This window comes from Myotis yumanensis, unplaced genomic scaffold (genome assembly GCF_028538775.1).
Source record: "Myotis yumanensis isolate MYYU_CA2020_CCGP unplaced genomic scaffold, mMyoYum1.0.hap1 SCAF_1, whole genome shotgun sequence".
NCBI classification, from domain to species: domain Eukaryota; kingdom Metazoa; phylum Chordata; class Mammalia; order Chiroptera; family Vespertilionidae; genus Myotis; species Myotis yumanensis.
Window position 1 is genome coordinate 99,691,142 of NW_027223752.1, and position 18,553 is coordinate 99,709,694.

General features: G+C 40.7%; 1 protein-coding gene across 1 annotated transcript in view; it reads right to left on the bottom strand.

Annotated features, from left to right (window-relative positions):
* The window catches only part of DHTKD1 (dehydrogenase E1 and transketolase domain containing 1), a 58,588-nt gene that overhangs the window by 12,772 nt on the left and 27,263 nt on the right, over positions 1-18,553 (bottom strand). Inside the window, exons 7-10 of the mRNA XM_070428441.1 lie at positions 17,093-17,291; positions 15,200-15,512; positions 13,210-13,294; positions 12,591-12,730 (exon numbers count right to left, since the gene is read on the bottom strand). Coding sequence (XP_070284542.1) covers positions 12,591-12,730; positions 13,210-13,294; positions 15,200-15,512; positions 17,093-17,291 — 737 coding nt within the window. The remainder of the gene's footprint in view (positions 1-12,590; positions 12,731-13,209; positions 13,295-15,199; positions 15,513-17,092; positions 17,292-18,553) is intronic.

Genomic DNA, 18,553 nt, shown 5'->3' on the forward strand with positions numbered 1-18,553 from the left:
GGAGAGAATAGAGACACTGTCATGGCAGAGAAATGGGAACATGAGTCAGTAAAGGTAAATGATTCACATTTATACAAACCTCTTAAGAGGGAAGAAGGGCAGAAAGAGAAGCTTTATTTTTAGTAGTTTCTACATGCCTTTGAGAAAAAGCCCTCTATGAGTGATGCATATGGGAAAGTTGGAACAAAAAGAGAAACATATGAAAGGTGTTAGAATATGGGCATTGAAGATTTTCTTTAAGGATTAGCAAAATTAATTTATCAGACGACCCACCTTTGGAGCTGAGAGTAAAACTGTGTCATATAAACTTTTAAAAAAAAAATGTCACAGCACAGCCAGTGTGTCTCAGTGGGTTAGAGGGTCATCCCATGCAGAAGGTCTTGGGTTTGATTCCTGGTCAGGGTTGCAAGTTCGATCCTGGCCCCAGTCAGGGTGTGTGCAGGAGGCAGTTTCTCTCTCACATCGGTTTTTCTCTCCCCCTATCTTCCTTCCTCTCTCTAAAATCAATAAACTATTCTAAAAAAAAAGGATGAGACGTGGAAGCTACACTGACATGCTCCCAGGACCAAACTGGAATTACAACTAAAATACAGAAAAACCATACTAAATGATCAACTGAAGACTTGCTGGAGAGAATCCTGATAACAAAGGACAGGAACTGAAGACCGCATAGAGACTTCAAAAGGGCTTTCCAGACTCCCACAGACAGCAGCTGAAGTTCCGGAGGGATATCTCAGCTGTTGGGGGTTCCCACTGAGAACTCTGGGGCCCAAACTCCAAGGTGGGCTCCCCAACCCAGATCATTGAACTGAGAAAGGTGCTCACACAACATCTGGCTGTGAAAAGCAGCAGGGTTTCTGTCTGCCAAGGGGAGATGTCTGGAAATGCAGTCACCCTCTTAAAGGGCCAACACACAAGATTTTGTGTGCAGCCACTCACCTTGGGATCTGACCAAGGGAAGACAGAGTGGACTGGAGCTGTGTGGGCATAAGCCAGGGTTAGGGGCTGTGGGGTTAAAGCTCGGGAGGCAGCCACCCCAGTTTCCTGTGCTGAGTCATTCCCTCATACTGCAGGGAATGCCTTTCTCCTGCAGACCTTCACCATACAGGCAGCTTTTGCCTGGGGGAGAAGCAATTGCCCCATCCTATTGGAAACCCCCTTACTGCACCCTATGGAGTTTCTGAGGCCCATTAAGAGACTGAGAATAACAATCAGCCTGCAGCCAGAAGCATTGCCCGACTCTGTTGGAAAACCTCTTGCCCTACCCTGTGGTCAATAGCCTGAGACTAATCAAGACTGAATAACAATCAGCGTATAAACAGAGGCAGGTCTCTGGAGGCTCTGAGTGTTTCCTGATCCAATCCAGGGCCCAGGGCTAGGAAAATCAGGCTTTGGTGCACAAATCTTAGTCCTTTCCCAAGACATTCATCCCCAGCAGAGGGAGCCACAAGCAGTGGATTGGTGATGGCTCCAAAAAGGGTACTCAGGGCCAGTCAGAAACAGCATCTGACACTATCCTGCACTAGAGATTGTGAGTTTCAGCAGATCTACCTAGTACACAGACACAGTCTCAAACAGGCAGCCAAAATGTGGAGACAAAAAAAAACAAACCCCAAATGAAAAAACAAGAGAATTCTCCAGAAGAGCTAAATGAAATGGGGATAAGAAAGTTATCAGACATAGAACACAGAATAATAAAGGTAAGAATGCTCAACAGCATGAGAAAAGATATAGTAACTATGAAGAATGACATAGCACTAATAAAGAACACACTGGAAGGAACACACAGAAGGTTAGGGGAGGCCAAGGATCAGATCAGTGAATTAAAAGACAGGGTTGAAAAAAATCTTTCAATCAGAGAACCAAAAAGAAAAAAAAATTAAAAAACAGGACAGCATAAGAAAGCTGTGGGACAACATGAAATGTGACAATATTCACACAATAGGAGTACCAGAAGGGGAAGAAAGTGAGCAATGGATAGAAAACGTGGTTAAAGAAATAATGGCAGAAAACTTACAAAATGGAGAAAAGAAAAAGGTCACACAGGTTCTGGAGGCACAGAGAGTCCCAAGCAAGAAGAACCCAAATAGGCCCACTCCCAGACACATTATAATTAAAATGCCAAAAATTAAAGACAAAGAGAGAATCTTAAAAGCAGCAAGAGAAAAGCAATTTGTTACCTACAAAAGGAGCTCCCATAAGGCTGTCAGCTGATTTATCATCAACATCTGTACAGGCCAGAAGAAAATGGCATGAAGTATTCAAGGTAATGAAAAGCAAGGATCTGAAACCAAGATTACTATATCCAGCTAGGCCAGTGGTCAGCAAACTGTGGCTCGCTAGCCACATGTGGCTCTTTGGCCCCTTGAGTGTGGCTCTTCCAAAGCCTTAGGAGTACCCTAATTAAGTTAATAACAATGTACCTACCTATATAGTTTAAGTTTAAAAAATTTGACTCCCAAAAGAAATTTCAATCTCTGTACTGTTGATATTTGGCTCTGTTGACTAATGAGTTTGCCGACCACTGAGCTAGGCTATCATTCAAAATGGTGAAATAAAGAGCTTCCCAGACCAAAAAAAAAAAAAAAAAAAAAAAAGACTAAGGAGTTTGTCGCCACCAAACCAGCACTGCAAGAAATGTTAAAGGGATTGCTGTCATGAGAAGAAAAGAGAAACAAACATAGGCATAAATAATTAAAATGGAAATAAATAAGTAACTATCAATAATAACCTTAAATATAAATGGATTAAATGCTCTAATCTAAAGACTTAGGTTACCTGAATGGAAAGAAAACATGACCCATCTATATGCTGTCTACAAGAGACCCACATCAGAAGAAAAGGTTCACACAGGATGACAGTGAAGGGAAGGAAAAAATTTTCCATACAAATGGAAATTTAAAAAAAGCTGAGTTAGCAATACTCATATCTGACAAAATAAACTTCAAAATGAAGGCCATCACAAGAGATAACAAAGGTCCACTACTTAATACTAAAGGGATCTATCCAACAAGAGGATGTAATGCTGGTAAGTATATATGAACCGAATATAGGAGCACCTAAGTATATAAAAAAAATTCTAGAGGACTTTAAGGGAGAGATTGACAACAATACATTCATAGTAGGGGAATTTAACACCCCTCTAACATCACTGGATAGATCTTTCAGACAAAGAGTTAACAAGGAAACAGTGACTCTAAATGACACACTGAGTTAGATGGATTTAATTGACATTTATAAAACATATCACCCCAAAGCTACAGAATATACATTCTGAAAGATAGACTACACATTAGGACAGAAAACAAGTCTCTACAAGTTCAAGAATATTAAAATCATATCAAGCATCCTCTCAGACTATAATTGAATGAAATTATAAATAAACTACAGTGAAAACATTCAAAAATATTCAACACATTGAGGCTAAATAGCATGTTGCTAAACAATGAATGGGTTACCAATGAGATCAAGAAAGAAACCGAAAACTTCCTGGAAACAAATGAAAATGAACACAGAACAACCGAAAATCTCTGGGACACAGCAAAAGCAGTCCTTAGAGGGAAGCTCATAGCACTACAGGCTTACCTCAAAAAACAAGAATTATAAACTACTTAACCCCACAACTTTAAGGATTAGAGAACAAGAAAATCCCAGAATAAGTAGGAAGACAGAAGTAATAAATATTAAAGCAGAAATAAATTACATGGACATTAAAAATAAAAATGATGAATGAAACCAACAGCTGGTTCTTTGAAAATATAAACAAGATTGATGAACCGTTAGCCAGACTCATCAAGAAACAAAGAGAGAGGACCCAAATAAATAAAAGCAGAAACAAAAGTGGTTAAGTAACAACTGACACCACAGAAATACAAAGAACTGTAAGAAAATAATATGAGCCAAAGTCACTAATCATCTGAGAGATGCAAATCAAAACAACAAGGTATCACCTCACACCTCTCAGAATGGCTATCAAGAAATCAACAAATGACAAGTGTTGGCAAGAATGTGGACAAAAGGGAACTCTAGTATACTGCTGGTGGGAGTGCAGACTGGAACAGCCATTATGAAACCAGTATGGTGTTTCCTCAAAAAATTAAAAATGGAACTCCCATTTGACCCAGTGATCCTACTTCTGGGAATATATCCTAAGAAACCCAAAACACTCATCAGAAAGAATATATGAACCCCTCTGTTCATAGCAGTGCAATTTACAATAGCTAATATTTGGAAACAGCCTAAGTGCCCATTAGCAGATGAGTGGATTAAAAACTGTGGTACATTTACACAATGGAATGCTGTGCAGCTATAAAAAAGAAAGAACTCTAACCGTTTGCAACAGCATGGATGGACCTGAAAAGTATTATGCTATGTCAGATATGAAAAGTGAAATAAGCCAGTCAGAGAAAGACAAGTATCACATGATCTCACTCATAGGTGGGATCTAATGAGCAAAATAAACCGATGAACAAAAACAGACCCAGAGACATATAAGCATGGAACAGACTGTCGAACCTCAGAGGGAAGGCAGGGGAGGGTGGGTGGGGAGAGATCAACCAAAGAACTTATGTGCATACTAGAGACCGAGTGCATGAAATTTGTGGATGGGTAGGGTCCCTAGTGGCTGCCGTCAGCCGGCCGGGGCCTTCCTTCCCCCGGCTGCCTGCTGCCACTGGCTGGGGCGGGGTCAGCGGGGGGGAGGGGCCACAGGTGGTTGGCTGATCGGCGCCGCCCCCTGGTCAAACTCCCAGTCAAACTCCCAGTCGAGGGGACAATTGGCATATTAAGCTTTTATTGTATAGGATATGCATAACCCATGGACACAGACAATAGAGTGGGGAGAGCCTGGGGTGGGAGGGGGATGGGATGGAAGAGATCAATGGGGGGAAAAAAGGGACTTATGTAATACTTTCAACAATAAAGGTTTTTTTTTAAAGAAAATACTATGAGCAACTATATATGCCAATAAGTTGGACAATGTGGATAAAATGGACAAATTCCTAGAAAAATACAATCTTTCAAAAGTGAACCAGTAAAAATCAGAAAACTTGAATAGGCCAATAACAAATGAGGAAATTGAAGCAGAAATAAAATAAAATAAAATAAAATAAATAAAATAAAATAAAAAACAGCAAATAAAAACCCTGGTCCAGATGGCTTCACACCGGGGTTTTGCCAAACCTTCAAAGAGCAACTAACACCTATCCTCCTCAAACTGTTCCAAAAACTCCAAAAGGAAGGAACACTTCCAACCTCTTTTTATGAGACCAGCATTATCCTAATTCCAAAACTAGATAAATACACTATAAAGAGAATTACAGACCAATGTCCCTGATGAACATAGATGCTAAAATCCTCAACAAAATATTAGCAAATCAGATCCAGCAATATATTAAAGAGATCATACACCATGGATGCAAGGCTGGTACAATATTTGCAAATCAATGAATGTGATAAGTCAGATAAACAAAAGACAAAAATCACATGATCATATCAATAGATGCGGAAAAAGCATTGGACAAAATCCAACACCCATTTTTATTTATTTTTTAAATATATTTTTATTGATTTTTCACAGAGAGGAAGGGAGAGAGAGAGTTAGAAGCATCGATAAGAGAGAAACATCGATCAGCCACCTCCTGCACATCTCCTACTGGGGATGTGCCCGCAACCCAGGTACATGCCCTTGACTGGAATCGAACCTGGGACCTTTCAGTCCGCAGGCCGACGCTCTATCCACTGAGACAAACCGGTTTCGGCCAACACCCATTTTTAATAAAAAGTCTCAGCAATGTGGGAATAGAGAGAGCATATCCTATATAATAAAAGCCTAATATGCTAAGTGTCTGGTTGTTGGGTTGTCCATTCAACCAATCAAAGCGTAATATGCTAATGATATGCTAAGGCCGTTCAACCGCTTGCTATGATGTGCACTGACCACCATGGGGCAAACGACCTGACTCATAGGTTAGCTTGCTGCTGGGTTCTGGCCAATAGGGACTGAGACAGGCCGGCCATGCCCTAGAGGCCTCCCACCATCCCTCCCTAGCTGGCCAACCTCCCACGTCCCTGGCCCCAATACTGCACCAGTGGGGTCTCTCAGCCTGGCCTGTGCCCTCTCACATTCCAACCTCTCAGGGGATGTCCGAGAGCTGGTTTCAGCCTGATCCCTCAGGCCAGGCTGAGGGACCCCACTGGTGCATGAATTCGTGCACTGGGCCTCTAGTCTCAACATAATAACAGCCATATGTGACAAACCTACAGCCAACATCATACTCAATGGGGAAAAATTAAAACCATTTCCTCTAAGAACAGGAACAAGACAGGGATGTCCATTTTCACCACTCTTATTCAACACAGTATTAGAAGTCGTAGCCACAGAGATCAGACAAGAAGAAACCATAAAAGGCATCCAAATTGGAAAGGAGGAGTAAAACTCTTATTATTTACAGATGACATGATAGTGAACATAGAAAACCCTAAAGACTCCACCAAAAACTACTAGATTTAATAAATGAATTTGGCAATGTAGTAGGATACAAAATTAACACCCAGAAATCCATGGCATCTTTATACACCAACAATGAATTCTCAGAAAGAGAAACTAAACATCAATCCCATTTACCATTGCAACAAAAAATTAAGATACTGAGGAATAAACTTAACCAAGGAGATAAAAGACTTGTACTTAAAAAACTACAAGATGATGAAAAAAGAGATAAGAAAGATATAAACAAGTGGACGAATATACTATGTTCATAGATTGATAAAATTAACATCATTAATATGTCCATACTCCCCAAAGCAATCTATAGATTCAATACAATCCCTATTAAATTACCAATGGCATATTTCACAGATCTAGAACAAATACTCCAAAAATGTATATAGGACCCGGAATAGCTGCAGCAAGCTTAAGAAAGAAAAACAAAGTTGGAGGAATCACAATACCAGGTATCTATATATATAAAAGTCTAAGTGTCCGTTCTTCCCTCCAACTGGTAGCTATGATGTGTAATCACCACCAGGGGGCAGACACTCCAACCAGTACCTATGGTGTGCACTGACCTTCAGGGGGACACAGGAGCTGCCATGATGCGCACTGCCCATTTAAAAATAAATGGCACCACAGACCTGGTGCTGACAAACCAACACTCGGCTTCCCCCAAGTGGGACACAGGCCCCACCACCACCCTGGAGCGACACTACATCAAATCACAGCCAACGCTCCCAAGACTCCACGGCACAAAATGTGGCCCACAGCCCAGCCCAGCCCGGAAACGGAGCTGTGGGTGCCAGGTAATGACGTCATGTAGCAACACCCGGCTTCCTCTCCCTAGCTACTAGCCTCCTTAGAGTTTCTTCAGCCCAAGAACACAACTTGCTTTATAGCCAGGTGCAAACATTTTACAGTTTAACCAAATGTTTGTGAAGTGTTTTCCCATGCCTCATCTCATTTGATCCTCACAGAAGTCCTGGAGTAGGTAGATAGAAGACTCAGTAGAATCCTATTTTCTTTTCATTAGCAAGACAACGGAGATTTAGAAGGTTTAGAAATTTGACCTGACTGAAAAGAAGTAAGAAATAATGGAACTTGAAAATGACTTCAGGTTTTCTCACTGTGCAGAATATAGTCAAACACTGCTACAGTTAAATATTTTACCCTCTATTCTCCCTGCATGGTCTACAATAATAATCTGCTTCATGTTGATATTCACTGCTGTGCTGCTGACAATTACCTGAAAGAGAAGTTGGGGTGCTTCACTGGGCTGGAAAAAGTTTAGCTAAATCAGAAACCAGGTCTAATTAAGCAAGTTTATCTCTATATATAAAAGGCTAAGTTGACTTGCGTATGCATGATACATATAAAGCTCTTGCTGGCACCAATCGCATGTGTGTGTTTCAATCTGTCATTGTTGATCATGAATTTGGTTGACACTTCTATTATAGAGAAAGGGCGGATAGCGATATTAAAATGTTTCTTCTAATTAATTTCCTTTCAATGTGTACAAATCCATGCACTGGGACACTAGTCAAGTTATACTACAAAGCCACTGTAATCAAAGTATCCTGATACTGGCACAAAGAACAGGCATATAGAACAGAAACCCCAGAAATCAACCAAAGACATATGCTCAATTAATATTTGACAAAGGAGGCAAGAACACACAATGGAGTCAAGACCGTCTCTTCAATAAATGGTATTGGGAAAATTGGACAGATACATGCAAAAAAATGAAACTAGACCACCAATTTACACCATACACAATAATGAACTCAAAATGGATAAAAGACTTAAATATAAGTTGTGACACCATAAAATCCTAGAAGAAGCCATAGGCACAAAAATCTCTGACATCTCACGTAGCAATATGTTTATGGATACATCTCTTAGGGCAAAGGAAAGTAGGGAGAAAATAAACAAATGGGACTGTATCAAAATAAAAACTTTTGCACAGCAAAAGAAACTGTCAACAAAATGCAAAGGGAGCCCACTGTATGGGAGAACATATTTGGCAATGATACATCTCATAAAGGGCTAATATCTAAAATATATAAGGAACTTATACAATTTAACAAAAGAAGGACAAACAATCCAATTATAAAATGGGCAAATGACCTAAATAGACACTTCTCCAAAGGGGATATGCAGATGGCCAAGACACATATGAAAAATGCTCAAAGTTACTGATCATCAGAGAGATGCAAATTAAAACGACAATAAGGTATCATCTCACACCTGTCAGAATGGCTACCATTAGCAAATCAACAAACGACAAGTGCTAGCAAGGATGTGGAGAAAAGGGAACCCTAGTACACTACTGGTGGTAATGCAGACTGGTGCAACCATTATGGAAACCAGTATGGAGTTTCCTCAAAAAATTAAATATGGCCCGGTCGGTATGGCTCAGTGGTTGAGTATCAACCTATAAACCAATAGGTTACAGTTTGATTCCCAGTCAGGGCACATACCCGGTTTTCAGGCTCAATCCCCAGTGTGGGGTGCACAGGAGGCGTCTGATCAATGATTCTCTCTCATCACTGCTGTTTCTATCTCTCCCTTCCTCTCTGAAATTAATAAAAATATGTTTTTAAAAATTAAATATGAAAAACTGCCATTTGACCTAGTGATCCCACTTCTAGGAATATATCCTAAAGAAACCCAAAACACCAATCAGAAAGAATGTATGTACCCCTATGTTCATAGCAGCACAATTTACAATAGCTGAGATCTGGAAACAGCCCAAGTGCCCATCAGTAGGTGAGTGGATAAAAAAGCTGTGGTACATTTACACCAGGGAATACTATGCAGCAGTAAAAAAGAAGGATCTCTTACCTTTCAGACAGCATGGAGGGACCTGGAGAGTATTATTCTAAGTGAAATAAGCCAGCCAGAGAAAGACAAGTATATCATCTCACTTATATATAGAATCTAATGAACAAAATAGATCTAGAGACATAGAAGCATGGGTCAGACTTTCAAATCTCAGAGGGAAGGAGGGTTGGGTGGGCAGGAGAGAAGGGATCAACCAAATAACTTGTATGCATAAATGAATAACCCATGGACTCAGATAATAGGGTGATGAAGGCCTGGGGCAGGGGGCGGGCTAGAAGTCAATGGGGGAAAGAGGGTCATATGTAATACTTTCAACAATAAAGATATTAATTAATTCATGAATTAATTCAGTAAATCCTTATTGGGGGGAAAAGAATAGGAAGGAAAATTTCATATATATATACATACATACATTTTTATTGATTTCAGAGGGGAAGGGAGAGGGAGAGAGAGATAGAAACATCAATGATGAGAGAGAATCATTGATTGGCTGCCTTCTGCATGCCCCCTACTGGGGATGAAGCCCACAACCTGGTATGTGCCCTTGACTGGAATCGAATCCAGGACCCTTCAGTCTACAGGCCGACACTCTATCCCCTGAGCCAAACCAGCTAGGGCCTAAGGACAATTTCTAAGGCGGCTTCTCAATTATCTAGGCAGGAAATCCTGGGAACCTGAATTAGGGCACTAACAGTGCAGATGGAGGATGGGGCAGATTTGAGAACTATTCAGCTAAAAGACTTAGTAGTAGATGTAGGAAATGTAGTCTCAGTTATCTTCTGGCTTTGTGACTTAGACAACTGGTATATGATGATGGCATTCACCTAAACAGAGAGTGAAGAAAAGGGAGCAGATTTGGTGGATTTCCTAGCAGGAAAAGGAAAGATGATGGATTCAGTTTTGGACATTTGACTTAGAGGAGGATGAGGGAGTTGAATGACAGAGAGGTTTCTACCAGGCAATTATATAAGTAGTAGAGTCCCTAGCAACTGCCGGCTGCCGGCTGGGGCCTCCCTCCCCCGCCCCCACATTGAACTCCTGGTTGAGGGGACAATTTGCATATTAGGCTTTTATTATATAGGATAATATCTGGAGCTACTGCAGGCATCTGGTCTTGAGATCTAGATTTGGAATCTAGGGTGTATGAATGTTTGGCAACTAAAAGGTCAAGGGTTGATCTCAGGGAGAGAAGGAGATAGAGATAGCAACATCAATGATGAGAAAAAGTCATCGATTAGGCTGCCTCCCGCACACTCCCTACTGGGGATCGAGCCCACAACCCAGGTGTCCTGACCTGGAATCAAACCATGATCTCGAAGTTCAACCACTGAGCAACACCGGCCGGGCTCTTCTCTGTTTTTTGTTTGTTTGTTTGTTTATGTCCTACTGTGTCCACATCAAACGTTCTCCCTACATGTATTAGAACAGCAACTTCTAATGTCCTTCAAATCCTAGCTGAAATCTGGCTTCCCTGCCAAACTTTTCCCAATTTCCCCAAGTAGAATAAGCTATTCCTTCTCCAATGCATCTACTGTACTTTGTATACTAGTATACCTTATTTTCTTGAATCTATTGATGCTGTTATTTATTCTAAAAAGTATTTAAGATGTCTTGTAAGTATACATAATATGTAACATGACTGTGAAAAGTAAGTGCAGGCAAAGAGAGAAATTAAGATTGAGAAACAGAACAGAGTTGAGGAAAAGACATAATCTGGTAACCTACTTACTTTTATCAAGGCTACTGTGGCCTCTACCCCTTCATAGAAGCCATTATATATTTTTTGAAAAGTGCATATATTCATTGCTTTATTTTCTGTTTTATCGAAGCCATTTCTAATAAGAGAATGCTGGTTAGTTTGCAGAATTCATGGTGTACAGACAATAAAGACAAACCAAGATCAATCAGGTGTTTCTCCCTGGGTCTGCACATAAAGTACATGAGATCTTATAATAAATCTTATAATAAATCTGCATATAATAAATGAAATCTTTGAAGGCTCCCTCATAAAAGAGGCAAGGCATTTAATTAGGGCTTTTCAAATACTAATATTTAAAGCTAATTGATACACTATATTAAATCACAACTCAATAAGAATCATTGGTGGGTGGGGTGGATATTAAACATTTCAGTATTTAGATCACTAATCTGACTTGACACAGGGGTGGCTTTAGACTAACTTAAAGAAAGCTAAGCACTGTGTCCTTTAAGTCATCTTCCTGGAATTTTCCTTTGACAAGTAAACTTTTTTATAAATATTGATATTGATGAACTCAAGGTTATGTTCTTAAATGGCTAGAGTAGGAAAAAAGAGGACAGGCCACTAATTGTACCTTAAAGGATAATGTATTATAATAAACCTCACGTACCAGGTATATGCTAGTTGTTGGAGAGACAAAAATGAGAAGACCCAGCCCCTATCCTTTACTCTAACAAGTATAGCTCACTGACTGACACATGGAAATATGTGATAATAGATTAACTCATCAAGCCTACTAAACCTTAGTGAATAAGGTAACTTGATAAAATGGCTTTTTTGTAATAAGAAAGAAATGTTACTAATTATTCACATCTTAGGTTTACTTTAATGAATCCAGCAATATGCAGTCTATAAGATCAATTTTTGATTGACAAAAAGAACATCCATTTGACACTTACATTATTACAGATAAGTGGCCAGAGTAAAACAACTAGTCTATTTGCTGATATGTTACTTCCAGTCCAAATTTATAAACCTATATCGTCTATCCACTCAGCATCCTTTTACTTCAAAAAGCATTGAATCCCTAGTTGCTTTACGAATCCTGTAACTAGCCCTAGCCGGTTTGGTTCAGTGAATAGAGCATCTGCCCGAGGACTACAGGGTCCCGGGTTCTATTCTAGTCAAGGGCATGTACCTCAGTTGCAGGCTTGATACTGGGCCCTGGTCAGAGCTCATGTGGGAGGCAACCAATTGATGTGTCTCTCTCACATCGATTTTCTCTCTTTCTCTCCCTCTCCCTTCTACTCTCTCTAAAAAATCAATGGAAAAATATCCTCGGGTGAGGATTAATAACAACAAAAAACTAGAAAACAATTTTAGGTGTATTACAAAAGCTCTATGTGCACACCAAGGAAACGTGAAGCCCAAATATGCGTGTATTACAGAAGACGCCTGGCCAAAGAATTAAACACTTATTTAAAAATAAAAAAAGAATCCTGTAACTATAATCATCAGCATATGCATTTTAAAATAGGTAAGGAAACATCTTACCTCTAGAAACCCCTTCTGATGAGGGTCCATATGGTTCAGAGGGATGTAGGTTTCGTCAGTCTTCTGGCAAACAACCATTGCATGTCTCTGACTAAACGTTCCACGGCCAACATCTTGGCCACTCAGACGGACATTAAAACCTTAAGCAAGCAAGGGGGGGGGGGGGGGATCCAGATTCCCATGAATAACCTAGTAATAAGACATGGTGACCCTGAATTCTTATATATTAACTTATCCTGAGAGTTTTCCTTAGCATAATAGATTATCCTTATTCCAATATACCAGTCCTATATGTACTAGTAAAGGTCTGTAGTCAAAGTGAGATTGTATAAGAAGGGAGAGTCCTCATTTACCCTATAATTTTTAGAGGAAAATATCCAGCTCTGAGCCCCTTTTTTTCCAGGTATGATTGCTCTATTCTCTGATGAAGGTTGTCAACATGACATACTAAAATTAAATAATATTGTCAGGTAAGAAAAAATAACGTGTTTTAGAATCTCTCTGGTTAATAAAAATAATAGGAGGTAGCTGTCACTTAAAAATCTGCAGAGATCACATGTAACCAACATTATATTAAAGCATCTCCTACCAGCTGTGCAGCTAAACAGAAACTTTTTACCTTGAGCAAGCAACGAGCCTAAGGCAAGAGCTTCTGCCGTGGCCCAGTCTAACTTGGTTCCATCCATCACCTTCTCCAGTCTAGACTGTAAAATTGAAGGGGAGAAAAAAAAGAAACTTTGAGTCCATTATCCTTTTTCACAGAGTTAAAAATAATGTAATGCAACAATGGGAAGTATCAAATACATTATGTTAAACAAAACAGAAAGTGCAGAAGAATATATGAAAGTCTGGTGGCAATCATCTGTCATCTTAAAACAGGCAAAATACACAGGTGCTCAGGTTAGTTGTTCACCCTGTGGGTGAATGATGGCAGCAGGGAGGGTTTCACAGGGAACTTATTTATAATATTCTATTTCTTCACCTGGATGGTGAATACATAGTTTGTTTTAATAGTCTCTGTACCTGTAATTAAAACCCCAAAATGGCCCCAGCCACTTTAGCTCAGTGGTTAGTGAATTGGCCCATGGACTGAGTGACTGTGGGTTCAATTCAGGTCAAGAGATACTTCACAGTTGCAGGCTCGAGCCTCAGCCCCAGTTGGGGCGCATAACTAATCGATGTGTCTTTCTCACAGTGATGTTTCTCTGTCTCTGTCTCTGTCTCTCCCTCTCCCTTCCACTCTCTAAAAATCAATGGGAAAAAAATATCCTTGGGTGAGTATTAACAAAAAACAAAATGAAGTTAGTGTTTTAAAAATAATTCAAAAGGCAAAGTTTCTTCATCCAAGTTTAAGAAAGATGAAGGCCTTTAACTCCTTGTTCTGTTTTCAGCACTGAAAATCCAGTGTTCCAGGAAACCCCTGAGAGCTAGGCAAACCAGAAGGGTTTGTCATATGCATATTTAACGTGAGACAATATGTAAAACCTCAACATGATTAAGGCTCTCAACAGTTGACTCTGGGGTGTGTGTGTTGATTTTTATTTATTACATTTAAGGCACCCTAAACAATGAAAGGGTTTTCTGGTCAGAACAATCCAAACAGGCATTCTGGTATTGCTGTACCCTATATAATAAAAGACTAATATGCAAATTGACCGAATGGTGGAACAACCGGTCGCTATGACGTGCACTGACCACCAGGGGGCAGATGCTCAACACAGGAGCTGCCCCCTGGTGGTCAATGCGCTCCCACAGGGGGAGTGCCACTCAGCCAGAACCCGGCCTCAAGGCTGGTGAGCGCAGCAGCGGTAGGCGGGAGAGGCTCCATGGCAGCACTAAGGATGTCCGACTGATGGCTTAGGCCCGCTGCCCACAGGAGCAGGCCTAAACCATTAGCCGGACATCCCCTGAGGGCTCCCAGGCTGCCAGAGGGATGTCTGACTGCCAGCTTAGGCCCGGTCCCCCAGGAACCGGGCCTAAGCTGGCAGGTGGACATCCCCTGAGGGGTCCTGGACTACGAGAGGGCACAGGCTGGGCTGAGGTACCCCCACCCCCAAGTGCACAAATTTTTATGCACTGGGCCTCTAGTATTTAATAATGTGCATGTAGTACATGTATATTTAATGTATTAAATATGTATAAGTGAAGGAAGGAAGGAAGGGAGGGAGGGAGGGAGGAAGGAAGGGAGGGAAAAAAGAAGTAGACAAAATCTGAGTTAATTGACTATCAGTACCAAAACACCATTAGATCTGTTCCTAGAACAGTGATGGCGAACCTATGACACGCATGTCAGAGGTGACACATGAACTCATTTTTTTGGTTGATTTTTCTTTGTTAAATGGCATTTAAATATATAAAATAAATATCAAAAATATAAGTCTTTGTTTTACTATGGTTGTAAATATCAAAAAATTTCTATATGTGACACGGCACCAGAGTTAAGTTAGGGTTTTTCAAAATGCTGACACGCTGAGCTCAAAAGGTTTGCTATCACTGTCCTAGAACATAATAACATATAATAAATATGTCAAACAAATTAGCCAACCAAATGACCAAATATCAATTTGCACAAGAAACAAATAATAATCAGAGATTTCAGGGCTCCCCACCTGAACATACATCTTCAGAAGGTGACTGTGCATCTGGAGTTCCTCCGGCACCTCCACAGACTTGCCACCAATAAACCGAAGGAGATCGAGGGGCACACCTGTGTTCCAGGTGGTAATGCGAGCCTCTGGCTGAGCCAGGCCCTGCCAGTGGGCCTGCAGGTGAGTGGCAGGGGGGCTATAGTAGGTCAGGTTATTTAAATGGTCATTTAACTTTGCATAGTAGGAGGCTTTGATTTCTGACACCTCCTCCTGAGTCATGAGTCCATTGGCAATAAGGTTCTCTGCATAAGTGTCTGGAATGCTCTTTCGGGCTCTGTCCAAGAAAGAGGGGGAATAAATCAATCTGATTTGTAAAAATCAAAGAGAGACAGATACAGTCATTGTCAAAGATATGTGATGTGTCATCGCTGTAAAAAGGCATGTAGGAAATGCTTTGGAACTAGATAGAGGGGTGGTTGTATGTCATTGTGAATGTACTAAGTGCTATTGAATTTTAAATGGTCCATTTTATGTGACTTTGACTCCAATAAATTATTTTCTTCAAAAAGGCAATGGTGAGTAACAACTTCATCCAGGGAAGCAAGAGAAAACAAATTTATCTTTATGAATTTTCATCTACATTCAGGTAGAAATAATTAGTTTTTCAATCAATTGGTAAATTCCGTTACTATAGGACTGACCTACATAATCTACCCATTCAGCACCCCTTTGTTTTAAAAAATATTAAACTCAAAATTGCCAACATCTATTTCAGGTGTCTAAGAATCCTGTACCTATTCAGCTCCTGGGTTTTGTAACAATAATAATAATGCCACTCTATATTTGCATAACACTTTAAACTGTAAGGTCTGTTCAGATATATTATCATATTTAATTCTGACCAAAGTGAGAGGTTAGCAGGATAGATTATTTTAAATGGGGCACTGGGGCACATCAAGTAATTCAGCTGCTAAGCTCAGATCTAAATAACCAGATTTGTTCTTCCAAAAGCCGCCTGCTCCCTATGACCAGAAAGGCTCATAAAATGCCACCAAGTTATTTCCTCTGCTTTAATTTATGTCCATGAGGAAATAAAGTAGAGAAAAGGGATCTATTTTTACATTCTAGTATCTAAAAAGTGACATTTTTCTCTATCACATTAACCCTTCTACTCAGCACTGAACTACTAGTATAATACAAGCCAATGTGGAATTTTAAATTTCCTAGTAGTCACATTAGAAAAGGTAAAAAGAAACAGGTAGAATGAATTTTAATCACGTTTATTTAAATCAATATATCCAAAATATTGTCACTTAATATCTAATTAATATAAAAATTATTATTGAGATAGTTAACATCTTTTTTTCATATTAAATCTTTGAAATCTGGTGTGTAGATTATACTCACAGCATGTCTCCATCAAGACTCGCCACATTTCAAGCATTCAGTAGCCACTTAAGTGACTGCTATATTGGACAGCACAGTTCTGGACTTTCATTAAAATCCAACATTGTGCCAAGGTACAGAGTAGGTCCCATCTATAGTTTGCAGAAGTGGATCATGGAGGTTCTGTTTCTCACCCTGTTAATGCCATACTAAGTAACTTCAGGCAAGGCTCTGCCTAAGTCCTCCTAGTCCATCTTCCCATCTGCTAAGTGAGGTTGTTGAGTTGCTCACTTTGCCTGTTCATTGACGAAACATGTAGAATTTGAAGAATATGGGGAGCTTTCCTGACACCCATAGGGTGACCATCCCAGTCTGCCCAGGACTTTGGAGTCCCAGTTTTAACACTGAAAGCTTCGTGTCTCACACACAAACCCAAAAATTGGTCATTCTAATTGAGAATGTCTAACAAAAATCATAATGTGGCACCAAGGGGGAGAGGGCACATTAAATGAAGGTGTATAATTGTACCTGATGATTTTGTACATGACTGGGTTGGTGAAGAAAGGCTCATCCAGCTCATTGTGGCCCCACTGCCTGTAGCATAACAAATCAACAATCACATCCTTCCGGAATTGGCGCTGGTATTCAAAAGCCAGTCGTGTGGCACGGAGCACTTCCTCTGGGCTATCTCCATTGACATGGATGATGGCACAGCCCACAAGCTTCCCTGAGGCAGAGAAGACCAAGATGAAGTGACCAAGATGAAGTGAGCCAGACGTCATCAGCCCAGCGCCAAGTCCTGTTGCCTGCATGGAGAGGCAGCCCACATCTTCAAAGGTAGTATGGATTGGCTGTTAACTCAAACTTTGGAGTCCAGTTGACAAGAATGAGTTCAAGTCACAATTCTGTGACTTACTGTGTGACCTTGATAAAGTTATGAATCTCAGTCTCCCTATCTATAACACTGAGATAATAGCTCCTACCTCTTAGCATTATTGTAAACATTAAATGAGGTAATGCATATAGAGTACTTAACAGTGCCTGGTGTGTAATAACTAACAGTTATTTTGTTATTGACATTATAACTATTATCTTTCCTTCTAAGAAAAAGGATTATGAGAGGATGCATCCTAAAGGGGAAAAAATGGATTTTCTCCAAAAAGGAGTTCAAGAAGGAGTTTTCAGTATCTCTAACTAATCACAAAAAATTCACATAGTCCCAAAGCACATCCGGGCCAGGCTCTGGGTCTAAAACAGAATAGATCCTATCATCTAACATCTTATCTAATAAAGAGTGAATATGCAAATTGACCATCACACCATAACAGTCAAGATGGCTGCGCCCACAGCGGAGGTCAAGTTCCCATAATGAGCCTTAAGGAGCAATCAGCAGGGACCTGAGGCTGCGCCCCCAGCCTGGTGGGGCTTGACAGGGGACCTCAGACCACGCCCCCTTCCCTGGCGCCAGGCCAGGGGACCTCAGGCCTCGTCCCCCGCCTGGCAGGGCTTGACGGGGGACCTCAGGCCGTACCCCCCGCCCCGGCACCGGTCCAGGGGATCTGAGGCTGCGCCGGGGGACCTGAGACTGCGCCCCCCACCCAGTGGGGCTTGAGAAGGGTGGGGCCAGCCAGGTCTGGATCTCATCCAATGGAGGTGGGGCCGGCTGGGTCTGGGTCTCGTGCGATTCTGAGGTGCCACGGGTGGGCAGGGACTTGACTCTGAGTCCCACAGCGTGCCCCAGACTCTGACAGAAGGAAGATTTTCATGTACATTTTACTAATTTCCTTTCATCTCTGACATTTCTATTATAGAGAAAGGGCAAATAGCAATATTAAAATATTTCCTCTAATTAATCCCCTTTTAATGTGCATGAATTTCATGCACCAGGCCACTAGTTTCTTATAACTCTGTGAAATAGAGACTAGGTAATAAAAGCTCTGCATTTCTGTCCTGGCCAGGTAGCACAGTTGGTTGAGAGTGTCATCCTGA